General features: G+C 46.0%; 3 protein-coding genes and 1 long non-coding RNA gene across 10 annotated transcripts in view; 2 read left to right on the forward strand and 2 right to left on the reverse strand.

Annotated features, from left to right (window-relative positions):
- Nucleotides 1-8,521, forward strand: part of srcin1b (SRC kinase signaling inhibitor 1b) — a 30,341-nt gene extending 21,820 nt beyond the window's left edge. For 4 of the 5 annotated variants that reach the window (XM_029841674.1, XM_029841679.1, XM_029841685.1 and 1 more), the window contains 10 exons: nt 656-816; nt 940-1,115; nt 1,196-1,326; nt 1,880-2,057; nt 2,617-2,914; nt 3,009-3,360; nt 3,431-3,573; nt 3,680-3,829; nt 3,906-3,995; nt 6,017-7,173. In XM_029841674.1, coding sequence (XP_029697534.1) covers nt 656-816; nt 940-1,115; nt 1,196-1,326; nt 1,880-2,057; nt 2,617-2,914; nt 3,009-3,360; nt 3,431-3,573; nt 3,680-3,829; nt 3,906-3,995; nt 6,017-6,169 — 1,832 coding nt within the window. In that variant the 3' untranslated portion in view covers nt 6,170-7,173. Of the gene's footprint in view, nt 1-655; nt 817-939; nt 1,116-1,195; nt 1,327-1,879; nt 2,058-2,616; nt 2,915-3,008; nt 3,361-3,430; nt 3,574-3,679; nt 3,830-3,905; nt 3,996-6,016; nt 7,174-7,285 lie in introns of those variants that run through there. The other variant, XM_029841665.1, reaches the window with a different exon arrangement.
- Nucleotides 8,522-11,162: 2,641 nt separating this feature from the next.
- On the reverse strand, nt 11,163-23,206 carry fmnl1b (formin-like 1b). The gene is made up of 26 exons (XM_011608654.2): nt 22,537-23,206; nt 20,504-20,587; nt 20,157-20,237; nt 19,787-19,860; nt 19,637-19,711; nt 19,382-19,519; nt 18,902-18,989; nt 18,747-18,823; nt 18,573-18,666; nt 17,465-17,539; nt 17,267-17,377; nt 17,040-17,189; nt 16,865-16,966; nt 16,532-16,775; nt 16,248-16,457; nt 16,055-16,176; nt 15,680-15,882; nt 15,375-15,609; nt 15,013-15,081; nt 13,665-13,745; nt 13,451-13,580; nt 13,188-13,351; nt 13,011-13,112; nt 12,846-12,941; nt 12,672-12,774; nt 11,163-11,660 (listed from the first exon to the last, which is right to left on the reverse strand). The coding sequence occupies exons 1-26, from the start codon at nt 22,669-22,671 to the stop codon at nt 11,560-11,562; spliced, it is 3,144 nt and encodes a 1,047-aa protein (XP_011606956.2). The 5' UTR covers nt 22,672-23,206; the 3' UTR covers nt 11,163-11,559.
- Nucleotides 23,207-23,480: 274 nt separating this feature from the next.
- Nucleotides 23,481-27,717, reverse strand: ccr10 (chemokine (C-C motif) receptor 10). Of its 3 annotated transcripts, none has more exons than XM_029835897.1 (2): nt 27,583-27,717; nt 23,481-25,961 (listed from the first exon to the last, which is right to left on the reverse strand). In XM_029835897.1, the coding sequence occupies exons 1-2, from the start codon at nt 27,605-27,607 to the stop codon at nt 24,823-24,825; spliced, it is 1,164 nt and encodes a 387-aa protein (XP_029691757.1). In that variant the 5' UTR covers nt 27,608-27,717; the 3' UTR covers nt 23,481-24,822.
- Nucleotides 25,997-27,605, forward strand: LOC115253295 (uncharacterized). Its single transcript, XR_003891604.1, has 3 exons — nt 25,997-26,070; nt 26,249-26,452; nt 27,482-27,605. It is a non-coding gene; the product is annotated as an uncharacterized lncRNA (long non-coding RNA).
- Nucleotides 27,718-27,724: the final 7 nt, after the last annotated feature.

Raw genomic sequence — 27,724 nt, forward strand, 5'->3', positions numbered from 1 at the left:
ATTTTTGGAAACCAGAACAGTCAACTGTCTGCACATGAGGATCGAAGAGAGGGAAGTGCAGAATGAGATGTTGAGATCTGACTTTCCAGGGATATATTACAATAGTGAGCTGGGTCCCTCTGACCTGGACCTGGTCTCACCTGGACCCGATCGTGGTTTCTTCCTGTTAAAAGGGAGTTGTTCCCACTGTTGTTTGCTGTGTGTAGATCGGACCTGTTTCCCGCCTGATCTGTGCCCAGGTGTTTATCGGCGGCACCGAACTTTGAGGCCTTCTGGGTGTGAAATGCAACTCTTTGACCACTTACTGACCATCTAACGTCCTGTCTGTGCTCGTGCACGTGCACGCTGCGTGTGACTGTCCTCATCACGTCTCAGCTGTTCGATACTCTCTGAAGACGCGCTCTTCACCTCCGAACCCCACCCCACCTGTCAACCATGCCATTTAGGCCCATCTCTTTGACCTCTGACCTTCTGCACGGAGAGAAGTTGTCCCGGAGCGTTCTGCCAGAACTTTAACCTGTTTCTGTCAGATTTCCTATACAAAGACCTAAAGTTTTTATTTTTTAAAATTAGAATTTTGGGACAACTTCTGTTTCTGTGCTGCAACAGAACATAAGTACGACCCGTCTGAACTGTGGTGCTGTTGGTTGTACAGCTTTGACTCCGTTGGCCCCCCTGGCCCTGATGCCTCCTCCGCCCTCCGGGGCCAACCAGCCGGTCTCGGTGTCCCGCCTGCAGATGCAGCTCCACCTGCAGGGTCTGCAGCAGAGCACCAGCGCGCTGCGCAAACAGCTGTCGCAGCTCCGCAACATGCAGGTGGGTGAAGGCGCGGGCCTTCAGAAGGTTCTGATCAGAGAACCGTCCGGTTTCTGGCGCCACAGTTTAAAGTTGTTCAGCCCTTCAGGCCATTAACCTCAGTCGCGTGACTGTGTCTCCCAGCTGGAGAACCAGGACTCGGTTCTGTCTCTGCTGAGGCAGACCGAGACCGAGCTGAGCCTCATGATGCTGGACGCCACACGCACACAGGAGGACCCGCTGCAGAGGCAGCGCCTCCTGGTGGAGGAGGAGAGACTCAAATACCTCAACCAGGAGGAGCTGCTCATCCAGCAGCTGCAGTGAGTTTTCCACAGGAAATGTGCATTTAGATTGTTGCTAGGAGACCAAACGGGGCTGTGATGATTGTGGTGCTCCTCAGTGACCTGGAGAATTCTGTGGAGGAGCTGCAGAGGAACTCATCGGTCAACCACGGCCTGGTGACGGAGCAGGACGTGGAGCAGAAAAGCAAAGAGCTGAGGACTCTGGGAGAGACCCTCACGGAGCTCAAGAGTAAGTTCATGAATGTCTGATGCAGCCGCTGTTCAGAACCGCTGTTGGAGTCCGTCTCCTGATAAAACAGGCTCAAACCTGCACATTTCACCAGTCTGAGTTGCGCTAACTGTTAACCGACGACTGCAATTGAGCTGATTTTACATCCATTAAAGCTTCAAACGGACACAATAAGGCGGCAGCGAGAGCTTTGGTGGACTCTTAACGCAGAATTACACCTTTGAAAATGGTGTATTTATATCTGCAAGCTAACGTGTAATTTACCTTCACCCCCGGGCACTGATATTATTCCTTTAAGTGAACGGTGCTCCTCAGAATATAATGTCCATTTTATCAACTTGAAACTGGCCGTCACTCAGCGGTAGGGTGGTGGAGTGGGCACCGGTCCTGGTGGTTTACTCCAGACTAAGTCGGCTCAGCGGCTGTTGTTTCTGTCGCACCGACGCCGTAAACTCGCCCGCTCTGCCGTCTGACCTGTGACCTTCTGGTTCCTGGATGACTCTGATTCTCCTCACGATGCCTGCGTCCGCTCTGCTTCCCTCCTGTCGTGCAGACCAGTTTCCCAGCCTGCAGAGTAAGATGAGGGTGGTGCTGAGGGTGGAGGTGGAGGCGGTGAAGTTCCTGAAAGAGGAGCCGCAGCGTCTGGACGCTCTGCTGAAACGCTGCAACACGGTGACCGACGCGCTCAGCACGCTCCGCAGGTATCAGGCGCTGCTGTTCGCTCGCATAAGGTTTTTAAATTCTGTTTTTCTCCAGTTCAGCTCAGTGTTTATTAATATTAATGTACAGGCACAAGTAGTATTTAACCCTGAAACACATCTGACCAGAATCGAGATGGTAAATATGAAAATAATGTGTTTAAAACATGGGAATTCGTTGCTTGTCACGTCATTGACGCTGTGCTGTGATTGGCCGCGGAGATTTTAGTAGAGTTTTGGCGCCACCACCTGGATAGATAAAGTACTACACACTTTGACTCTGGTAAACTTCTGATTGCAGTTATGAGAGGTTCTCCCCCAGCAGCTGCATACATAGGCGTTGTCGTGGCAACGGTCACTGATAGTTTGCTGACTAAGCAATTTATTAGTGTGTTATTTTAGTCACTGTGGTTTAATTTAGTCTCTAAACTCACTTTTAAGTGAATTCTGCTGGTCTCTGTGATTTCAGTTTCATCTATTAATAAATAAAATGTTGTGAATTCGGTCTGATTTCCAAGCGATTTGTGGTTTTTGTCTTTCCGTCACCGTTTCTTACCTCCCGTGTTAATCGCCACCTTCCGTGCTCGCGCAGACAAATCTCAGAAGGCGTGTGGAAGAGCCCAGACGACCTCTCCGTCCAATCACAGAAGAGAACGGAGGACGTGAGTCGCGGCTCTGACCTGGACATCCTGAACAGCCCTCCGCTCAGCCTGACCGACCTGAGCACCAGCGCCGGCCTGGCCAACTGGAGGCCCGTCTCTGGCGGCGACGCCGACGCCTCAGGCCCCGAGCAGGACGTGCAGCCCTCCATGACCTTCAGAAACCGCATCCTGGACGAGCTGCCGAGCCGACGCCCGAGCGACAAATCTGTGTCGGCAGAAGTCCGATTGGTGATTACTGCACAGACATTTCCCTCTTTTGATTGAAGCGTGTGAATAACGTGTTTGTTTTCTCCTGCTCTTCATCCCTCCTGCATCCTTTCAGGCGGCTGAGCGGGACTGGGAGGAGAAACGGGCCAGTTTGACCCAGTTCAGCGCTCAGGACATCAACCGCCTGCTGGAGGAGACCCAGGCGGAGCTGATGAAGGCCATCCCAGACCTGGACTTTGCTGCCAGACAAATCAGTAAACCCGCAGTGCCCCCGAAGCCCCAGATCACCATCCCAATAACCTCCACCATCACCACCTCCCCCGCAACTGGGAACACTGGACCCGCCGCCACCAACAACACTTCCACCTCTGCCGCCACATCTGGCGGCGACCAGCAGCTGGGCAAAGTGCAGCTGGCCGCCCAGAAGCTGAACAGTATGGAGGGGGCGCTTTCCCACCGGGGGTCGGGTGAGTGGACCGGTCCTGTTGACCTTTAACCCCTGAGGTGTGGTCCTGACCCGACGTTCTCTGCTCTCAGTGGATCTCAGCGTGGCCAAATATCGCACGGAGAAGCCCTCCAAGTCCCCGCCTCCGCCGCCTCCTCGCCGAAGCTTCCCGTCAGCGCACGGCCTCACCACCAACCGCACGGGTGACGTCATCGTCACCACCAAGAGCCTGAAGGTGGGTTCACCGGCGGGTCAATCTGATTGGTTATTGGGTTTGATGACGCACGGCGACGTAATCTGATTACACGCCCCCGTGTCTGTTTTAACTGTTTTTCTCAAAGATGGAGGACGACGGCGAGCTGCCGAAGACTCTGGTGAAGCTGCGGCGCACGCCGTCTGACACCCCTCGACCCGCCTCCACTCCGCCCGTGATCGCAGCGTCCGCCATTCAAGACGAAGACGAGGAAGAGAAGATCATGGCCGAGCTGGAGGTAAGGTTGTGGATCACGGACCAGCACGTTCGTCCCCTCACGCATGTCGTAAACCACATTTTCTCAAACATGGAAGATATTTCAGAGAAAGCCTGTTAAAGCTCATAGTAAAAGTGACGGCGTCGCCGCGGTAACCACCCGCACCTCCGGGTCCGGAGAGAGAAAGGTAACCCTCGCTGTCGTCTGCCACGACTGTTTGCTCTTCTGTTTCCGCCAACGTTTTTCTCTTCTTTACAACCACACTTTAAATCAGACTGTGGAGAAGAAAACCTCCATTTTAAAACATTTAATAAACATTTTCCCACTGATAGATTTAATTTTATAAAACCAACCAATGTCAGGACAGATTGTCAGACTTTGGCTGATTCCGAAACCACCCCCTATACCCTACATAGTGCACTCAAGAGTGTGGACGCCATTTTGAAATAGTGTCCGAATTGTTAGTGAGCATCGCTGGACCCTATGTAGTGCACTCAATGTATCCCACAATGCACTGCGAAAAGTAGTGTACAAGCGAGCACCCTAACTCGGAAAATATATCCCATCAGCCTTACGCTATTTTTTAACGTAATTTCTACTGTGCGGTTTGATATATGAAATTTTTGTAAATAAGATTTTTTTTCAGTTGGGGTCCAATATGATCATCTTAAAATATTACAACATAAATGTGTAAAAACATAATCAATCAATCTTCACTGATCCCCCGCCCCTCACTTAAAATTGTTCTTCGGAGTCGTCTGTTCCTCACCAGGCGACAGAATCTCAGTAAAATAATGTTTACAAAGATTAAAAGTAGCTCTGGATCCATTTTTTGATGAAAAATTGCTTTATTAAATGTTTTCACTACAGCAGAATGTGACTTGAGAATGTTCCATCACGTCTTGGCTTGAAAATGTCAAGGAACACTAATTATTTTAGGTAATAAGTAATTATTATTATAACTTATTGACATTCATATTTCATTTTATTATATAAAGTTAATTATAGGGTAAAATATTGCATTATCATAAAATGTATTTCTGATGGGTTAAAATAATTACCGTATTTTCTGGACTATATGTCGCTCCGGAGTTTAAGTCACACTAGCCAAAAAATGCATAATAAAGAAGAAAAATAGATATATAAGTCGCACTGGACTAAGTCGCATTTTGGGGGAATATTTATTTGATAATATCCGAGACCAAGAACATACATTTTATCTTGAAAGGCAATTAGCATGGATTAGCAATAGCGTTACGGTATGCTAATGTAACAAATTCAGCTACATGACCCACAACGAACTGAGTACGTGTCTGTTTTGTTAACGTAACATATTAACAGTTATTCAGATAACTATAGCATAAAGAACATCGGAGCAAGTTTACCAAACAATCAAATCTAACTCCATAGACGAAGCACCGCTTCTTCTTCTGTGTCTCTAAAGAAACTCGTTCCTCAGGTACACACGCCTAGAGCGCCCTCTGGTGGTTGTCAGTGTGAAAATAACGAACATGTGAAATTCTGTAATAATGTATTTATTTAAGTCGCTCCGGAGTACAAGTCGCACCCCCTGAGAAACTATGAAAAAAAATCTTATAGTCCGAAAAATGGACCTGGCCACTTCTCCCGGCGACCGGTTCATAATTATTATGCGACACCATGACGTCACTTTACGTGCGCCTAAAATGACGCTGTTGTCCGAATACTAACTTTAAATTTATACTAAATTTAAATGTCCCCCATGTAGTGAATAGTGGACAGGGAACGAGTGTGTGGTTTCGGAAACAGCCTTTGTGATTTTGGAACTTCCTGGTCTCTTACTTCCTCTTCCTTCTGGTCACATGACCTGTCATGTGACATGTGTTGAGTGGATGGATGACTGAAGCAGCTGGTGAATTTATATTAGATAAGATGAGGAGGAGCAAAAGACTTCATGTTCAGACAGAAAATGTTTGAACTTCAGATCCCGCTTTGGGTCACTGAATGCATCGTGTTGTGTTTAAGACTCCTGCCACCATCCATCATCATCAGCAAAAAAGGTCAGAAAAAAAAGTTATATCATCAGCTGATCAGACTTCCTGTGTGTGTGTGAGACAACAGAATTAGCATTAGCTTCCATGCTAAAATTTCTGTCTGACCTTTGACCTTATTCATATATTTTCCCTGTCAGTTTTTTACATTTTTTATCGCCCCCTCTGGTCTCCACAGAACAGCAGTAATTCTCCGGGGCCAGTAAAAGGCCCCACCGTCGCTGCGAGGCTCAAACACCTTCAGCAAGGCAGCCTGGAGAGACCCAAAACCCGCAAGCAGAAAGAGGATTTTCCCAAAGTCCAGGGTCAGCAGCAGGTATTCCACTTCTAAAAACTCCGCCCCGATGCTTCATCTGCCTCTGACCCCTCCTCGGTGGCAAGGACCCGGCCAGCAGGGGGCAGAAGTCTGTGCCAAGTCACCCGATTAAACTTAGCTTGTTTTGTGGTCGTGGAAGGTTCTGGGTGGTTCTTGTGACTGATCTTCACAAACATCCTCCGTGTTTTTTTCCGGTGACATTGCTGATAGTTATAAAAGCTAGCGGAGCCCGAAATACCTTTTAGAATGTGCGATGCTACCATTTTTTTATGCTCAATAGCGACAAATCTTTCAGTTTAAATTGAGAACGTTGGGCATAAAGAGGGAAAAATGTTTTCAAAAAGTAGTGGTAGTACTGACACAATTATTAGAAAAGCAGTTTAATTTCTGATTAGCATTTGTTAGCATTAGCTTCTATCGTCCCAAAAGTCTTTTTTTAATTTTAGCAACCAAATATCAACTAAATTTAGCTGTGATGCAGATAAATTTGAGCTCTTGTTCAAAAGTACAAACACGATGATTTGATGAAGGTTGATAAGTTAAAAATCAACTATTTTTTTATGATAAGCAGTAAATGGGCCTCGCTAAGTGGGTGTGGCCTCGTGGAAACGTGGAATTGTAATTTAATAATGGATGGATGGCGCGTTATTAACGGTGGTGATGCAGCAGGTGTAGCACAAATTGAGTTAAAAGCACATTTTTGAAGAATTCAGGCTTCATCGTCTTCACACCCTCACCTTCACACATCCTGCTGTTAGCAGTGACGGAGCAACACCAGCGGTGTAGCTGCGCGTCGTGATGCCGCGCTGTGATTGGTCGGTTCAGTGACCTTAAGTCAGAATTCAGAGCAGCTTCTGTCTCTGAGCTGTCGTCTTCTTTGCTTTCACTTCTTCACATTTTTCGCACTTTTTCATTTCTCCTTTTCACGAGAAACTAGCTCGTAGTTTCTAGTTAGCTCGTAGCACCAGAGTTAGCGAACGTAACATTTCAGCCGGATTGAGTAAGAACTTGAAAACTTGATTTGTTTGTTTATAAATTATAATTTTTCTCTTTCTTTTCCCTCCTTTTCACTGCTTCCTTTGGTTTTTGCTCTTGAATTCTGCCGTCCGCTTGGTTTTTATTGCTTTGCAGCGTTGAAGTTGTTATTTTTTTTTCTGCTGCAGGATTGTTGAATCTCGACCATCAGCTTTCCTTCACCGCTCTCATCCTTTTTAGCCTTCGTTGCTCTCCTCATCCTCTGTCTGCCTCGCAGGTATCACCTGGACTAAAAAACGCCAGGAGCGAGTTCTCGGATCTTTCTGCCTTCACAATCAGTTGTAGTTCCGTTCAGACAACAAACGCTAACTTCCTGTCAACACAGATGAACCAGAATTCTCTCGCAGTCAACCGAAACCACATCTTTAGACAGATTAGAGGTTTTAATCCCGTCAGTTTCACACGTCCGTGGAGCCACGGAAGGTTCTTAGGTCTCTCTGGCTCAGTGGTTTTCTACTGGTCTGGTTTCTGGATCTCACCACAATGACGAGCTGCAACTCAAAATGTTCAACTCTGGAATGAGAGTTTATTGAGGATCCACAACGACCAGCAGGTGGCGATGTTACAGAGGAAATATTACTTTTTCCACTCTGCCTCTTAACATTGATAATGAGCCTTGGGACGAGATTTCAAAGTTTGGTACACACTGAACTTCACTTAGTAATCCATAAATCTTTAAAGGTCTACGACTTATCACACCTACTTACTAAATACACAATACTGTGTTTTTAGTTTCAATAAAGATTGAAAAAAAACATTTTAAAAACACTGAAAGGGATGGAAATGAGCAAAGTTGGAAGTACACAAAACAAACCTTCTATCATCTTGTGTGACTTTTCCTGCGGGTCTTTGCGGTTCTTCTTCTGCGAGGACGCCACCTGCCGGTAAAGACAGCGACCGGCACTCGCTTATTTATATATTCCTTCAAAATAAAAGCACGGCCCACCTGTGAGAATCACTGCTCCAGAGCAACTAAGGATTCCGAGTGTTTTAGGTTAGGAGGTCCAGGTTGAATCAATTTGGTCATCCTGAGGAGGAAGTTCATCGCAGCAGGAACGAGTTGCTTGATGGCTGTGATTGGCTGTTGCAGTTGCTCGGCAACACTGTTGTTACCGTCACAGACAAACCCGGTTAAATCATTTTAGTGAAACAGTTGCTTCAGTATATTCAGATAATTAATGTATTTGTAGACTCAAACGGTGTCAAAAGCTAGCATGAAACTAGAGAAATACAGTTAGAATACGTATCGTAAAGCCCTTCAGATATATTGTGTGTATATTATAAGACCATTTAGTTTCTTTTATTTATAGAATTAACATGTAAAAAAAAAAAGGTATCATCTATGTTTTATAAAATCAAACTTTTTTTGTATTTTTATACTTGACAAAGAAGACTCATGCGCATGTAATACACTTTACATTTCTAGTTGTGTAAATGTTTATTTTTCTGTTACAGAGTTTTTATTTTTGTTCTTACGATCATAAAACCACGCTAAGTTAGCATCGCGTCAGCAGCGGAACAGTCGAAAAAGCACACGTCCCCTTTTCTGGCGCCAAGGACACTTGTTTTTGTAGGTGTTTGCCTCTATTATAACAACGTCAACGTGATGAATGTGTGATTGTTGAAACATTTGTGGATGTCGAAGAGCTGTATATAAACACAGATATTCTAACAAGACAGTTGATTTGAGGGTGGATATTTTTTTTATAAGACAGAGGGAAAAAAAACAACAACCGTCCGAACGGCATGCATACTGTCGACGTTCCTGAAAAACCTGCACGCTGGCTCAGACGTCTCATATGTCCAGAATTAAATCTGTGTATAACTGTGAGTGTGCGATACAAAAACTGTAAAATAACCTCGATTTTTCTGTGAAAAAAAAAGAATATTCTAACAAGCGAAAGCTTCTGAACGATGTTGTTTCTGCAAGATGTTGCTCCGGTCCGAGAGTTGGATGCCCGCCGTGTTACGGTTCGTCTTTGTGAATCGTGGTGAAGAATGATTATAAAATAATTATAACTAAAGACCAATTTAACAGTGCAAAATCAAAACGCAACTTTGTGTATGGAAAGTGAAAGTTGCTGCTTTGTGTGAGAAAAATCAACCAAACTAAAAGTTGCTGCTTTTGTACGTTCCTGTTGTGTTTTGTGACAATAAAGTTTAAACTCTTATAAACAATCGCAGCCAGTGTTTTTCTTTACATCAAAAATAAGCAGTTATCGTAATTCTGAAGAGACCCCGGTGGCCACCTGTGGTACTGCGGTACGACGCTCCTCTCATTTACGCTCTAAACAAAACGAAAGCTCAGGTTTACCCTCGGGGACCTGGCAGCTGTTGTTGGTCCACATTACATGCTGGGACACGTGTCCAGCCGGTGGAACAGGAAGAAAACAATCAAGCAACCACGAAACAATAAGAGGCTCTGCGCACGACTCGAAACTTGGATTCACAGAGTTCTGGTTTAGTCCACAAAACAAATTGGGACAGGAAGTGGAAGGTGTTTACTGTAAATGCTGCGCTCCCTTCCTGCTTTCGCCTTTAAAGTCGAAGAGACAGCGGACTCATTGTGCCTCCTCCTGCTCTCAGTCACTTTCTCTTATTCACAGACAAAAAGGATTTGGGGGAAATCGCGTCGATTCCACGACACGACCTTCTTTTTCATGGTTTTTTACACAAGATGAGCAGCAGAACAACCGTCATCACGGAGCTGGACGCCAAACTCGCGTCCAGTCTGGAGACGTTTGGGCGTCTCTACGACGAGCGCGCGGAGCTTCTCTCTACCACTTTGGACAAATTTGTGCCGACGGTGACTTCGCTTTGCCAAACTTTAAGATTCACTGTGGTGGAATTCGGAAAAACCTTCGGCTGTCTTTTGGGCGGCTTTTCCGGCGGGATCTTTGGAACGGCTTCTGCTCTGGTTTGGAGCGATAGCGGCGCAGAAGATGTGACCCTTGCCGTTGTTGGCGGCATTTTGGGGGGGGTGGCTGGAGGAGCGCTAGGTGGTGCGGTGGGCGTCGCAGTGACCGTTTCTTGGGAACTCTCAAGGCATCCAGTTTATGATGTCGGCAAAGACACGGCCTGGCTCTTTGGCTTTGCAGCCGGTGGTGTAACTGGCGGTGCTATTGGAGGGCCGCTGGGCGCTACAGGTGGCGCGCTGGGCGGCGTGTTAGGAGCCCTCTGGGCGGTAAAGTACGCCAATCAACTACAAATGAACATTATTCGATTTGCTGTAGAGGCCTACCAAAGAAAGAAATCACGTTTGGACCAACCCACTCATCATGCAATTACACGTAACCTCCGAGATTTCCGGGCAGCCATCAAACCGCTGCTGGACCAGCTGAAACACACTCAGCTCATCTGTGGTAAAATGGCGTCCTGCCAACACACGCACGCCATAGCTTCACAGGCCGCCACAAGCCTGGATTCTGCAGCCAAGATGGAGGCGGCGCTAGAGAAGGCCCGTAGGACCAGCTCTCCACTTGAGCTGATTTTGTATACGGTAACAGGAGCCACACTCAGCAAGAACGTGAACAAAGAGCTGGAGGAGATGAGGAAGGGGGCAGAAAGGTTCCTGCACCAGCTCAGAGGAGATCCGGAAGATCTCGTACAAAACTGAGCTCCATCTCATTCTTGGCAGATCAGCCGTCTCAGCAGCGAAACTGCATTCCAACGGAATTCTTTGATCTTATATAAGTCTTTCTTGTAAACTTCCTGTTTCAGGTTTTGTCGTGACTCTACTGAAGACAAATAAAGGATGAACATTTTGGGGAATTAAATTACAATCTGGGGGGTTTTCTTACGTTTTTGTTTCATATTCATGGTCACTGAAGGATCAACTGCAGTGACAACAGCGCCACCGCGGGGCTCCTGTGTTGCTCCCTTTAGTATTCTGCACTGATAAGCATCATGTGAGGAAAGTTAGCATAAACCTTTCGCTCTATTTATTGCTAAATTAGTGACAAAGAGCAAAAAACATACAAAATGTTTTATTGAAATGCAGAAATAAGTGTCCTAACGTCTCAGCGTTAAAAATAATTCAAATTTGCTACAAATTTTGTAGTTGAAAGCTAAAATCGTAATCGTAAAAACAACTTCATTTATACGTGTCACTTAAGTGACAAACTGTCAAGAAAAGTGCAGGGGGCGGAGCTTGTGACTGACAGTGACTCGTCCTCTGCATGGGACAAATCTTGCTCGCCGTCGTTTCCGGAAGACTGAAGCAGCGTCAACCAACAGGCACGGAGTTCGTCCTTGTGTTGTTGTGTTGAAATTCAAATCCAGACTTCCCCTTTGAAAACGTAACGCTATTTAAATCGTCGTCATACACTTAAATCCTTGTTTGCTGTAGTTTATCTGGAAAGGTTTGACTTTCACAGCGAGATGTCAGACGACACGTGGAGCTGCTGTCCCGCCTTCCACTTGGCACTGCGTCGACCTCCATCAGCCCGTCTGTACGGCTGATTCCTCAGATCTGACGACAAAAACAGAGTTTTAATCGATGGGTTAGATTTAGCTTTCACGCTGATGAACGTCAGGAGAGAAAGTTAGCCTAGCTTAGCATGAACACTGGAAGCAAAAACTGACTCAGGCCACACAGAAACCTCTCTTGGACACCTGAAACCTGAACACGAGAGCTCAGGCAAAAATTCTGATTATGAGTACAGTGGGACCTCTACTTACGAAATTAATTAGTTCCAGAAGTTGTTTCGTAACCTGAAAATTACGTAAGTAGAGACGCGTTTTCCATGTAAATGCCCTAATCTGTTTCAAGCCCCCAAAAATTTGGACATCATTTTTTTTATAAATCATAAAAATGCATCAAAACATGTAACAAATACATACACAATCAGATTACCACACAATAAATGTAGGAATTCAGTGCAAGACTTCTCCAGGAACAAAATGAACTTTATTACAGGCTAATCCTACATTAGCCGTCATTACTAGAAATGAACGTTAACATTTTTGGTAACACCGCCATCTAATGGACAAACATACGAACACCCACAAAAAATAAAAGTTAAACGAAGGCGATGCTGGGATACTCACAAACTTGCACATATTGACATCCCTCCTAGCCAATGGGATGACAGGAAGATGCTAGGCAATAGTCAATGGCAGAGCAGCTACAAGCAAGTTTGAGTTCGCTAAACTCCGCGTATTTTTGCCTTTCGTATCCTGAAATTTCTTTCGTAACAAGAGGAAATATTTTCCCGTTGAGACGTTTCGTAAGCTGAAAATTTCGTAAGTAGAGGTCCCACTGTATATTTCAGGTCCTCCTCTGTTATCTTCCAGTTCCAGTTCCAGAGTTTAGTTTCAAAACCCTGGTCAACCAGTGTTTGAATAACCTCCCTACTCCAACAGCTGTAGAAGTAGGAGCTTAAGGTTCTTCACGTCCATTAGCAAACGGGAAGGTTAACTTGTCTACCTCAGGTGTGTGTGCTAAGCAAGGCTACCTGTGGTGTGGCGGTGGGAGTGCTACCTGTGATGATGTCCTCAATGGCGCCGTCCTTCCCCTCCCTCACCTGAGGAGACACCTGCCTCCTCTTCAGCTCTGCAATCAGGTCCACCTGCTGAAGTTTGATCTGGAACAACAAGCATGTTCTGCGTGACCTCCTGACAGGCTGCACGTCTGTCAATCAGATCTGACATTAACCTTGTTCCCACTGACGTCTTCTTTGGCTGGACTTGTTGGAGCCTGGAGGTTCAGGACCTTCTGCTGCTTCCTCTGCTGGTTCTCCATCTCCGCTTGCTGTTGGACAGAACCAGTTTGACGTTTGAATAAGAACTCTTCTCCAGGAACTGCTGCCTGTTGTCTCACCTTGTAGGCCTTGATGAACCTGGTGAACACGGGGAAGAACATGGAAGGCGGAGTTGTTTTACAGTTCTCGCCAAAGTACTCCACGGTGGACTCGTAAACGTCCTGGAAGACAGAGGTTTCAGCTCATATGTTACGTGCTCAGATCTTCAAGCGGGTTTGAAGGCCATCGGTGGTGACCTGGGCCGTTTTCCCGTCGGCCGCCAGAGCGACGAGCAGCTCGGCGTTGCCGCTCAGGAACGTGCGCAGAACTGGACTTTCGCGCTCTGCGGCGAACTCTCGCCTCGTCAGCTCCATCCCTCGCTGCAGAGCTCGCAGGTCCTGCAGGACGCTGTCAAGAGACACTGGACGGAGACAGAACCCACTGTTTTTCAATCACCAGCTTCTATCAGAGCATGCTAACGTGCTACACGCTAACATTAGTGGAATATTTGCAAGCTCACCCAGCGCTGCCTTGTCCAGGAAGTGCAGCTCAGAGTAGAAGTTGTTCACGTCTGGGTATCTCTCCTGGATGACATTGGCGATGAAGTGCAGCAGCGTCTGTTTCCGGTCGGTAGATTTAGTGTCCAACAACTGAAACAGAAACGAACTCTTCAGTGATGTCGCAGTACTCTACAACACTCCCTGGTACCCCTCAGTAGTCTAGTTTAAGCTCACCAGGTCTAAACTCTGCAGGCGGAAGCCGGACGCCAGCCCTCGCTTGCTGCTGTTCATGTAGTTTCCAAAAGCCAGAACGATCTTGACACCAGACACACACACGTTTATGCTATAATCCAGGGGTGGGGAACCCCCGGCCTCCGGGCCGTATACGGCCTACGAGACCATTTCTACCGGCCCGCAACGCAATAAGATTTTTATATTTTATATGTGCACTTATACAGTTCGCTAAACTCCGCGAGCTGCGAGTAGCAGCGGTAGCGTATTTTTGCCTTTCGTATCCTGAAATTTCTTTCATAACAAGAGGAAATATTTTCCCGTTTTCTGAGATAAAACAGACGGTTATGTTATGTCCGAGTCAAGGTCAGGGTCAGTGAACACAGCATGTGATGTACGTAGTGGGCTGGACTGATTGACACGGACGAAAAACGCATAGCGAAACACGCTAAACTCGACGAGTTGAAAGGACAGATGAGTTTGGATAAAATTAACGCTCTTCGTCGGCGTTTGGAGGCTCAACAAGCAGCTTTCACACGACGATGTACCGACAGAGAGAATATTACGCGTGCAAGTTTTGTGGTGAGTGAATTAATAGCCACGAAGCTGAAACCTCACGCTGAAGGAGAGGTTGTGAACGTGCCTCGTATCCGCCGCTGAGGCGCTCGCGCCGGACAAAGTAAAATTGTTTCAAAGCGTGAATTTTTTTCCGTGAATAACTATTGAACTAAGACATATATTGTTATGATTCCAGTGGCTAACGGTATGTTTTTATGGTCAAGGAATCTAAATATGTAGTCAAAGTATATGTGGGACTAATATTTATAATGGAAATCACAATATGCCAGGAATTGTTGCGCTTGGCGGAGGTCTGCGCTCTCCGAGTGCTTTCTAGTTGTTATTATTATTGTCTTTATCTTTCTTTCTTTTCATTTATTTTCTTGATTATCTTGTTGTATTGTAGTTTTTGTGAGTAGAGGCCTCGAACAGGCCCTTACTGGTCTCTTACCTCAACTCTGCACCTCTTTTTTTTATTGTTTTGTATGATCATGAAAACATATTTCACTTGTTTGTCATTTTATTCTATTTTTTTGGTGATTTTATATGCATGTGTGCTAAATAAATAATTCAAACTCAAATGCAGCAATCATGAGACTTAGTAACACAGTGGTTATAGACTTTTTTTGTCTTTTTTTTGCATCCCTAGTTATGTGTTCATAATAGTATGGCCCTCGGAGGACTTTATAAAAATTGAAATGGCCCTCGATATGAAAAAGGTTCCCCACCCCTGCTATAATCCCTCATTTCAGACGACAAAACCAAACCGATCGGCTGCTGTTGCCAAGCTCACCTCCAGGATTTTCTTCAGTTTGCCGGAGGATTTGACGGACATGGATGCGGCGATCAGAGCGTCCAGTTGCTGCAGGGTGGAAATTATTGAGGTTCTGAAACCTTTAAACTGGGTCTTTCTAAAATTGCAATGAAATAAACCAAAGGGAGACGGTTGTGGCTCCACAGCTCCCCCTGTTGGCCACTAAAGTTTGGCATTTTTGCTCAGATAAACTTAACATCAGTAACAGTCCGAACAGGTTGATGTGATTAACAAAATGAAATAACTTCTAACATCAAGCAGATTCAATCAGTCCTGGAATACTGAAATCAAATACTGGGACTATTTTCCGGTGGAGGCGCACGTGTGTGATGTGATCTGACCGGCTGGATGAGCCGGACGCTCTCGGGGAAGTTTCCCATGAACGTCAGTGCGCTGATGCGCTGCGGCAGCCGCGGGATCTTCCCGAAGCGCATCATGAAGCGCTCCTCCTCGCTCAGCCAATCCGGCGCTCTGCCCTCCTGCTCGAAGTCCTGGATCAGCTTCATTTCGTAGTCGGTGGGGATGAAACGCTCGAGGAGCTCCAGGAAGTCCAGGCTCAGAGCTCGCAGGTCGTACCTGTGGACGGAGACGTCACAGCTGTCAAACTGCAGCAGGTTGATCTGGGGGAAGCTGATTGCAGATTTACGTCTCGATGGCGGAGCAGATGTCGCCCGCTGACGTCCCTTCCTTCCTCAGGGTTATCGCCAGGTTTTGGGCCCTGTTTGGCTCCATCAGAGACACTTTACTGGGACTCTTGTGGGACAGTTTGACCCTGAGGGTGCCGGCGTCCACAGGAGGAGGCTGAGCCTTCGTCTTGAACTGCTCCTCAAACTCGGCCATGTTCAGCTCCTGCAGAGTCCAAACACCCACCAGCAAAGTTACAGAGGGATGGAGGTGGTCCAAAGGTCCCCACCCCCCATCTGGGACCTCCAGATGTTTTTAGTCCTGTGACTGGCTGGCAAGGTCACGTGGGCGGGACCGCCTCCTGATCTCAGATCAACGGGTCCCTCGGGCAACAAACCTGGAGGACGTGCTCGTCGTCCAGCTCGTTGAAGACAGTTCCGGTCACCTGGTTCGCCGCCAGCACCTGCCAGTTCAACAGCGGCATCCGGTATTTGGTTTGGATGGCTTTCTTCTTAGAACCTGAAGGGAGAAAAACTATTGATCCCTGATCAGAATCGCCCTGAACTAGTTCGTACCATCAGATGATCTACCTGAACTTCCATCAGCCACCTGGCCGGGCGCTGGGGTCAGACCTCCAGCAGGGGGCAGCAGAAGGGGAGGGGGAACGCAGACTGGAGGAGGAGGTGGCGGGGGTGGGGGAGGCGGCTGCGCCACTGCTGACGGAGGAGGAGCTTCCACCAGGGGGGCAGGTTGATTTGAAGGGGGCAGAGTCACTGGGCCTGAATCAACTTGATCTTCAGCTGTCAGGAGAAACTGACTAAGTCCATCAGCTGCTCAGTTTGATTGATAAGTGATCATTTTATGGAGAACTGACCTTTCTGTGAAACCTGCTGGATGATAGGGACCACCTGGAGGTCCAGGTGTCCAGATGGCGACCGCCTCATCTGGACCAGGCCCTGCTCCACCAGAGCCTGGACACTGGACTCCAGCTCCTTCAGGACCTGGGTGCGCCGCTCTCTGTCCCGCTCGCGTTCTCGTTCTCTCTCGTGTTCCAGTTCTTGTTCTTGTTCTCGCTGCTTCAGGAGGGTCACCTGACAGGAGGACTCACGAAGACTCTCCTGCAGACGCCAAACATCAAATCGAGCGTTTCCCTCAAACCTTGAGCGTGAATCCGAAGTTCTGGTGGACTTCAAGTCCACGTCATTACCTTCAGCAGCTCCATTTCTTTTGTGGTCTGAATCAACTTCTTCTCTAACTCTGACACCTTCTCCTCAGCTTCCCTCTCACTCTCCTGAAGTCTGGAGCTCAGCTGTAATGAGTACAGGTGACATCATTTACATGATCTATGTGTGTGCGTGGCTGTGTGTGTGCCTGTGTTCCACCTGTGTGTTGTGCTCCTGCAGCTGATCCATGTGCTCCAGCAGAGCGTTCTTGGTCTCGGCGTCCTCCAGCAGAGCTCCAACATCAAACATGTTGTCCAGGTAGGCCTGAATCTGCACCAGCAGCCTGTCGTTCTCGGTCGACTTCAGCTTCTGCAACCAAACAGACCTCGAGTTCGTCAAACTTGTTTCAACATGGAGTCAAAGGTCGACTGGGACTAAGGAACCACCTCCAGGTACTCATCCAGCCCGTGACAGGTGAACTGGTACTGCAGGTGAACCCTGAAGTTCATGTTCTCCACTGAGTGGACCATGATGTTGATGAACTGCATGCACGCCACCTGGTGGACACACGGACGTGACACTGGTTCACGATGTAACAGGCATCACTGGTCCATCAGGGCATCTCAGCATTTGCCCCCATTTACCATGAAGTCCAAGTTTCGGTCTTCCCTGCAGAAAAATTCCATCAGCTTCTCAAAGCGACTTTTCTCTCTGCACACCTGAAAACACAAAATCATTAAAGCCACATCAGATTTTAAATTTCACCACACAGAGCCCAGGCGGAGGACTCCACTCCTCCGTGACGGGCATCATAAAAGGAAACATTTTAGCACGACAGCGATAAATTGCCAACTCTTTTTTTTTTATCTCGATCAGTTCAGCTCATTGAACAATGATGAGAACAACTGGTTTGAAGTGGCGTCTCAGTTCTGATAAAGCAAAACTGGTTCCCAGGCTCGCTTGTTTTTCATCTAACAATAGGCCGTCCTGGTTCAGGTCGCTACTTCCTGTCTGCGTGGTTGAATCCTCAGGAGGCGTGGCATCGACACCAGTTGGTCATTCTCAAAGGCAAAGACGGGAGAAGGTCAAGGAGAGGTCAGAGGAACCTCGACACATGTCTGATGTATTTACAGTGTGTTCTGATGGTGCAAAAACTGAACACAGCAGCTGGTGTGTGTGTGTGTGTGTGTGTGTGATCACAATATCAACACACTGAGCACCAAATTGCTCATTTTACTAGCAAAGTGGGCCATTTTACTGGACCCCACACCTTCAAAGGACTGCTTGGGCGTGAGGTAACGGTCAGGGTTAAGGTACAAAGGTGGGTAATGTTTCATGTCTAGGAAAGTCCCCACAAAGATAGAAATGTGTGACTGTGTATGTGCTGGGGGAGGAGGGGTTAGGGTTCTAACTGATTTTTGTATCTGTCCTGCTCTCCAAGCTCCAGAACCTGAAGATGGGACAATAAAGGATCCCTGGTTTAAAGTGTCCTCTGGCCAGACAGGTGGGGGGATCTTACAACCCAGAAGAGTGTGTTTAAACTCTTTGTAGATGCTGGTTATAAAGGCTTGAATGTTGGAGGTGCAGGTCTCAAACTTCTAAGAAATGACTTCAGCACGTCCTCATTCCTCTCAGGGGACCTTTCTGATATCAATATCAAGACTCAAAGGCTAATAAGAGGGGCATTTATGAACCAGGGGAACCTTTTCTGTTGTGTTCTTCACCAGCCAGAACCTCTAAAACTCTCCTCACCTCTTGGAAGTTGTCGAAGGCGGACAGGATGATGTCATGGCCGCCTCTGACCAGGCAAACGGCGGCGAGGAGCTCCAGCACCAGAGCTTTGGTCCTGACAGCACAAGTTGGTTTAAACTCTTAAATAGTTCATCCTCAACCTCAGATGACTGATGCCATCCAATCAGATCTCACCGCGGGTTCCTGTTGTTAAGGCTGAGGGTGATCTCGTTAACGCAGCGAGGATGTTTCATCACCAGGTCGAAGCCCGTCTGAGAAGAACCAACAACATGAAGAACAAACGACACCCCCAAACACACACAGCATGTTGGGTAAGTGAGGCCTCCTACCTGGTAGTTCATGATGGCACGCAAACACATGATGCACAGGTGAACGTCGTCTGTCTGGCTCATGACGCGAAACGTGCGCAGCGTTTTCCTGTCGGGCACAAACCTTCACTCAGCTTTGTTCTGTCCAAGGTGCTACATCAAAGCAGCCGCTTTGATCTATGTGACTACTGTTCATAGCAACATTTGGTAATTACAAGTTTCCTAAGAAGCGGCACGTCAACAGGTGTGTGAAGACAATCCAGACATACTTGTGTATTTGCTACATACTGAGTACCAAACTATTCATTCTACTAGCAAAGTGAGGACATTTTGGCTTGTCCACACAACTTCGAAGAACTGTTGGAGGGTTAAGACGTGGATTTAAGCTTGGGGTTCGAGTTGGATTTGTTGGGATTGTTAGGGTTAGGGGCTGGGCAATGCATTATAAAAGTCTTAACAAAGATAGAAATGCTAGGATGTGTGTGTGAGAGATGCACTCACCTGACAGTGAAGGTCTTATTTGTCCTGGAGGTGTGTGAGGGTGAGTTACTGGCGCTGCTCACGTCATCCACGGATTTGTCCAGACCTTTGTTTCTGTCGGGGGGCGGCGTGACGTCATCGGGCGTGTCGACGTCGTGTCTGCCAGTCACACGGTTCATAAAACATTTAGCGGCTGGTTGAATTCCCGCTGATTGTCTCCCGCGGCGACAGCGAGACTGGATGCTTCCAGGGATGAAGAGCAAAGGCGTGACTTACGTGACGGCGACCGACAGATATTCCACCAGAACATCTAGACCTCGGTTCTCTTCGTTTAGAAACTCCTGAGCCCACCTGCAGCCACGGAAACACGCCCTCCATCTGAATAAAGGACTAATTAGAGCCAAACGCAGGTGGAATGAGACTCACCCGATATGATTGGTCCTGAGGGAAATCTCCAGCTCTCTCAGGATCTGAGTAGATTCCTGCACGCGTCTCTTAAACTGACGACACAGCAAATTTACACATTAGACTTTCAATAACAGCTGAGGATGTGCGGTTTCTACAAGGAGGCCTGAGCGTCTCTGTCGCCCTCTGGTGATGGGCTGCAGTGCGATTGAATAAACCCCGCCTCCCTCAGTCGCTAAAACCCCTAAAAGATCTTTTGAAACCAATAAAATCACCCTCACAGTCGTTCATCTTGACCAGATGATCTGGAGTCTCACTGGGATTAACAGGTTTTAGGGGCTCTCAATGTTGAACAGAATGGGTTTTTCTTTTGACCCGTATGCTAGCGCACCTTCCGGCCGACTCCATGATCCACGCTATTCCTCAGCTTCTCCAAATATGCGGATGGTGGATTCTTCGCTTGAAACCTCTCCTAGAGACGAAGACAGACATGAATCAGAGTGAAGGCTTCGGGTTAGACCACGCCGAATGCACGGCATCTTTTACGTAAATGAGCGTCAATGAGATTCATTTAAAAGTTGTGTTTATTTTGACTGAAGCTGTGTAAATGTTTCAGGTGTCTTCTCTTCTTTCCCACTGTTATGATTGTCGTTGTTGATTGTTGCTACGGAGACCTGCATTATTCATGTGCCTGTAAAGACCGAGATGGTTTCAGCTGTTTGTCTTCCTTTAACCCACCTGGTCACAGATCAGATCCCACTTCTTGTCGTTGTCGTACTGGCTGAGAATCTTCACTTTGTCTGGTGGAAGATTCATCGTGTTCTGAAACAGAAGATTCAGTTGCTTGAAGTCAAATTCCTCCTAACGAGAATTCAAATCAGCAAAACGATGCTGCTTTAGAAAACATCACCGAGTGAGGCCTCTCCAAACCGCCATAGTTTCACTCTTAAACTTGAATTTTACTTAGATAATGTCATCCTACCCCAGTCTTCAGGTGCTATTGGGAGTATTCTCCCATCTCACAGTGGTTCTACTGGACTGCAGGACAAGAACACTCACTCAGCCCTGCTTAGGGGCAGAACAATCTACCAGAACAGGTTTGTTTACCAGGTTTCCTGGTTAAATCCATTGTATCTGGCTGCCTTTATCTTGAAAATTTCCTCAATGACCTTTGGTGACCCAAAGTGTCATCAGCGTCAGTACGTGGCCTGGTTGATGAGGTGAACTATATGGCCTGGAAGGTAGCCATGTTTTCCTTTTTTATCTAAGCTTTTTCCGTCTAAACATTACACAAATCCGCAGATGTGCATTTACAATCCCACCCACTGCAGCATTCAACCGTATGCAAACAGCTATGTAAAAACCCGAAGGACCAAGTTCTCCATGTAAATTGAGCTGTGCAGATTTCTGGTGGTGATTCTTAGTCTGTGGTAACGTCAGACATCATCAGACGACCACCCCTCCCTCCCAACCTGAGCACAGCCATCCAGCAATGATGAATTACCAGAAAACAAGATGGAAGGGGGGGTTGAAGAAACTACTGCAGGTTTTTCTGCTCATGAAAACCTGCTGCAGCTGCACATTGGCAACAAATCCTGCAGTACACACACACACACACACGCATCCTCGTATTTCTGCGCATGTGGGGACTTTCATAGACTTTCACCCAGCCCCTACCCTAACCTTTACTATCCCATCTAAAACCTTAACCCTTCACCTACATAACCTCAATTTTAAAAGCATGTCTTAAACCTTACACAGCTGTTGGTTGTGGTTGTGAGGATCAGCCAAAATGTGCTCACTTCCCAAAATATGTCCTGCCTTTGCTAGTAGAATGAGTATTTTTGTACTCAATATGTAGCGAATATAAGGACACACACACAGAAGAACCATCTTGTGACTCCTACCACGAGCATGTGACTCCTCATCACAATTGTCGACATACTTTAGGCAACAATAATCCAATTTAACTGAAAGGTAGCCATAATTATCACCGTGCTGCTCACAGACACGATGACTGCACTCATCACACATCACTTCCTACCTCGGCTTGTATTGCAGAGCTTAACGGAACATTGTTGGTGGATCTGAGACCTTCTCTGACACATTCAGGTGAAAATTAAATGACTTTTTCTGGCAAGTCACTGGTAAAACAGCAAACAGCTCAGGGAAGGAATGGAATCATCTTATCCACTAAAATAAAACTGGCTGTGAGGAGACAGAACCTTTGTGTCCTGGAACACTGGAGCCCAACTGGACTTTTACCACAATAAACAAAACAAATAGAAAAAGTGTTAAAATAAGGAAAAAGGTTCCTTCAATTTAAAAAATTCTTAAAACTGAGTGTTTAAAAAAACAAACAAACAAACAAAACAACATAACCTGCCACATAAACACACTCACACACACATCCTAGTAATTCTATCTTTGTGGGGACTTGCTTAAACATTAAACTATACATTTCAGAGCCCCCTTTTCCTACCAGTCCCATCTAACCCCCTGACCCAACCCTAACCCAAACCAAATTTTAACCATTAAACCCTGTCCGTGTTCAGGTCCCAAAAAATCTCTCAACTTTTCCAAAATGTCCTCAGTTTTTTGGTACCCAATATGTAGCCAATACAAGGACACACACGGAGCGTAAAGCTGCAGTAATCTGCAGCATAAAGGCTCTCTTTTGTGTGTTTCTGTGGTGACACCGTGTCCCTGCCGCTGCGATAAGCCTGTTCTGAGGACTTGCACATTTCCAACATATTCCACATTCTTCTCACCAGCACGGCGTCAAACCGCAGCTCCAGCTCTGCCTCTGGGGGCATCGGTAGTTTGGTTTGTCTTCTCGAGCAGCCCGGGGAAGTCTTGCCCTCCTTCCCCTGAGGTACCTCCAGGCTACCTGTGGTGTTCCCCATGTGTGTCAATCCAACCCGTCCAGAAAACACGCAGAAGTAAAAAGATCCACTTCAGCTAACCACCAAGCGTTGAAAGTTTCTGTCCATCTAGAGACGGATGGGGAAGGTAGCGGTCATGGGTGACCCCATGACCCCATCTGTCCATCTAGTCGCAGCTCAGCAAGAACAGCGGGATGAAATGCAGCCGTACCTCTGGATGAGACGCTGCCTCATTATGAAACCTTAGAGAGAGGGGGAAGCAGATATCCTGAGAGTGACTGACAAAGTGACAGCTGAACAAGTGAAGGGGGGGAGCCCGGAGCTACCAAAGGAGAGACGACAGATTTCCGCTCCTGCAGGTCCCACCAGAAAACTGTGACACGGGACAGACGGGTAGGTAGCAGGTCGACCTCCACAGGGTCCTAATGCCTCCACCTGAGAACCTGCTACCAGTCCACAACACAAAACATCCAGCTGAGTAAAGGCTTTAGTTCAACATAGTCAAAAAGCTGTTACGCAATAGAGTGAGAAATCGCCAAGGAAACGATTCGAATTTGCTCAGTTAGCCACAACAAAGTTCCTACATCTAAAACTCAAAAATGCAAAAGGGCAGAAAATAAAACTGTTCACAAAACATATAAAACACAAAGACTGACAGTTAAATCAATCTCATTTATTGACTGTTAACAATACTGATGGGAATCCACTTCCTCCGACTTTCCTTGTTCAATCTTGGAAGTTTCAGGAGGTTTTGACAAAATTCTGATATATTTTCATTTAGTTTATACTAATTTGAACATTTTCTAACAATCAGTAATTTTTTTCCAGCAGTTTTATAAAAAACAACCCTCTACTTCCTCAGACTTTATCAGATGGTACTTCATACATCTGAAAATGTTTTCTAATCTGTGTTTATTCTGCGGTGTTGCGCAATCAGAAACTCTCTTAATTCCTTAGCTGCTAAAGCGGATCACACACTTAATCACAATCATAGGTTGCAATGATGTAACTTCTGAGACCTGTGTGACGAGGGGCCGGAAATGGTGGACTGTTACTGGAAGGTGGAGGTTAATAAATGATGAATGTCATACTGATACCTGGATGTGAGGCCACACCTGGTCAGCAGCCCACAGGTGAGACACACAGAGGGGAGACAGAGTAAAGATAGTGATTGTGGGACAGAATAAAGGCGATTCCTTCACCCGAGTCAAGTTTAAAACAGTTTTAATGTTGGTAAAAACACAAAATAATTACAGAATTTATTTTACCTTTTGACTTTATCTACTTATTTTTGTGTTTTAATTGTTGACTCGAGTTTTTTTCATCTTTTCACTATTCACGCGACAGTTAAAGATTACGTCATGAACAACATGTATTTATAGTCCACATTTCAAAGTAACCTTTCTGAACAAATTGACAAAATAACTTAAAATCAAAAACATGATTAATAACTTTTTTACATGGTGGTATTTTACTCAAGCATTAATGGGCACAAAGGTCAAAAAGCTGCAATATTTTGCTTTTAAAGATAAAAAGTAAGTATAATTAAAACAAGCACATGTTGAATAAATCTTTACCAACTAAAAATGTTAAAATGATTTTCTAAAATACTGACAAAGCAAGTCTTGAGTACAGTGGCCTCTAGTGGTCACATAGCATATTTCAAGCAGTTTGTTTTTTTGCCACACATTAAACTACGAACTCATTTCAGAGAAGCACCTTTCTGGAAATATAAATCATATCAATACAGCAACCAACTAGATTAAAAAATTCACAGACCACATGACTAAAAAGTAGAGTTGGTGAAACGATGCAGGCAGAGAAATTCGTCAGTTGTGATCTTCAATGTGATCTTCTGGAAAATCAGTTTGGCATATTTTATGGAATAAACCATCTAATAAAACAAGTTAAAACGATCCCAGGGTTTTCCTGTTTTATCTGATCCGTCTTTCATTAAGCTGGTGGAGATGCTGTAGGAACACACACAAACTAAAAGATTCCTATTAAAGCCATTAGAAACAGCCGATTCAGTCATTCTTTCACTTCAGGATATGATGTCAGCTGGCTGCTGATTTGCTGGATTATTGGTGATACAACAAATCATAACAAAACCACAAAGGATGCTTGTGAATACCGTCTGTAGTTTCTACACACTCCAGCATGAACGCTAGATTATTTGTTGCTAGCAACCGCATCACTGCTGAAAAAAACTCGTTCAGAATACGCCGACGGCCCAACCGAGAGCATGGTGAGAGCGGGCGAGGACGGGGATATAGAGCTCGTAATATGTGGCACTGGCTTGCATCCACAAGAGCGGCCCGCGCTGTGCATGAGCCTCAACACATCGTTACGAAAACGCACGCCCACCAGCGCGTAAAGGATGGGGTTGAGGCAGCAGCGGGCGTAGGCGAGTGTGCACGTGACATACTCCAGCAGCAGGCCGCGGAATTCCCCGGCCAATCTCTGCAGCAGGACCACCGTGTACGGGAGCTGGAACGCCAGGAACAGAAGCACCAGCGCCAACATCAGCTTCAAGGTGCGCTGTCGTTGCCACTGCTTCCCCCGCCGCTGCGCCTGACCTTCCCACAGCACCTTGGCGATCAAAGTATAGCAGGTCACCATTACAAGGAAGGACAAACAGAAGACGCCAATGATGGCCGCCCTAGCGGCCATCTTGGCTGCCTGACCCAACACGCCGCAATACGCATCAACTCCGCTCCCAGAAACACCGGAGAAAAGGATTTCTGGAAGGCTCAAGATCACCGCGACGGCCCAAACCCCCAAAGCTGTCAGCATCCCGACTCTAAATATCCACTTCCGCAGATGATGCATGACCTGAGCGTGCACCACCACCAGGTAACGGTCGACACTGATGCACGCCAGCAGCAGCAGCCCGCTGTACTGGTTCACAGCGTAGCCGGCACGCATGACTTTGCACAGATACACGGGGAGGGTCCGGTGAGTGTCAATGGCCTGTAAAGGAAGCATGAGGAGCGACAGCAGGTCAGCCAGCGCGAGGTGGAGCAGGAAGACGTCGGTCATGGATCGCAGACGGACGCAGCGGTAGGCGACAAAGGTGGTGATGACGAGGCCGTTCCCGACCACACCCAGCGTGAAGATTACGCTGAAGACGCACGCCTGGAAGGTTTTGATGGTGAACTTGTGCTCGTCAGGATCGCACCAGTCGGAGTAGAGGTCGTTATCGCTGAAGTTTGAATTGTCCTCAAAGTCGTTATCGCTGAACTCCAGGGCGCCGCCGATGTTCCAGAAGGAGAAGTTTGAATCGTCGAGGTCGCTGATATCCATGACTGCTGAGACATAAACACCTGTCAGACACCCACGGAAACATGGCTTCACTGTCTCTGGCCGCGACCATATTCGACCAACACGGGTGACCTCATCAGCGCAACTTGAGTAAAAGTAAGTAAAACTTTAAACTTTTAACTGCTCCTCTCATGATATCAGAAAGCACCAAGTCTTCGAAACCAGCCAGAACTGTTACAAGCGTCTGCTTCACGGCTCGCTTTGACTGTTTTTTGTGATCTTTGAGTCATTTCGCAGCAGCTTGCGTGACACTGACACTAGGTTGTTGGCACAGGGGAAACCGTGGGCAGCGTGGAGGTCTCCAGATCAGTCAGCGTCGCGTGCCAACACCTTTATAGAAGGCTTTCACTGTCTGCATGAATCCTTTTAGCTCTCAGTCCGGGGCAGTTGGAGCTGCGGAGCTCGTCCTCAGACTGAGAGCTAGTTCAAATACAGATTCAAGATTTAGACGACGGAGGCGCGGAGGAAGTCCTGAGAGGTAAGAAACACGTGTGGAGTTCTTTATTTTTATCTAGACAGCAAGTTGTTAAAATAGGCACAAAGTCTGTGGAGCTGCAAAGGTAAATTAAATTGTGCTTGAATTTCATATGTTGATAAGGTGTACCGGTAATCATTTAATATTTGTCTGTGTAGATTCTCAATCATCCAGGACATTGTATCCAAGGTAGTTTTCTATGTCAACTGGACTGGGTTTCTTCTCTTGAAGACGTTTCGCCTTCTAGCCATATATCCTTCTATCTATAGAAGGCGAAATATCTTCAAGAGAAGAAACCCAGTCCAGTTGACATTTAATATTTATATATATGAACACACGTGCAGTTAAAACAATAAAAAGTTTAAGAAAATTCGTAAAGTCGCATGAATACAAAGTAAAATGTTGATATGTAATGCAGATCCTTATATATATATATATATATATATGCTCTGTGTTATTGTATTTATATATTCTTGTTGTTTTTAACAGTGTAATATCAATATGAAAGTGACAAGAGAATTTAAACCATCAACCGCTTTGATTCTTACTGTTATCTGCAAACTGTGACTTAACTCCATCCCATTTTTATAGCACAATTTCAAACACTAATAATAAAAATAATAAATAAAATAAAACGAATAATAAAAATAAAATAACTTTAAATAAATGCACTTTATTTACCCTTTTTTTAACTTTAACGGCTGAGTTTTAATCCACGTCTGTCATCAGATGTTATTTCCATATACCGGTATTTAAAAAAAAAAAAATTACACTAAAAACAGTTGCAATATAATCTTTCAACTTAAATATCTATAGTTTAGTTTTTGTGACATTTTAATTATTTTGTCTATTAGATGAGTAGCTGTAATTCTGAGTATCACACCGTAACATTAAATTGGAATGAAAAGGAATAAATAAATAATAATTATCTGCAATTTTTAAATGTATAAATGCATAAAAATGACTGTTTCCAAGCCATTGTTGATACTCATGATAAATGATAAAAACCTAATTAATCATAACTTGTGTCAGAATGTCAGAAGGAATTTGCTCGAGAACTCAGAGGAGAAGAAGAACAACAAAGCAGAATCAAATACCAGTACTGGAGCGATGGTACTCGGAGCTGACTGTACCTGGTCTGTTTGAGGAGTTCCACATATCCACACCTCTGGTCGCGTCTCTGCCTCAGACCTGGCAGGGCAACACCCTTAAAAACAGCACGAGCGCCACGTTCAGCCAGTGAAACAGATACTGGGTTCGCTGACCTCGATAACC

This window comes from Takifugu rubripes, chromosome 1 (assembly GCF_901000725.2).
Source record: "Takifugu rubripes chromosome 1, fTakRub1.2, whole genome shotgun sequence".
Classification (NCBI taxonomy): Eukaryota; Metazoa; Chordata; class Actinopteri; order Tetraodontiformes; family Tetraodontidae; genus Takifugu; species Takifugu rubripes.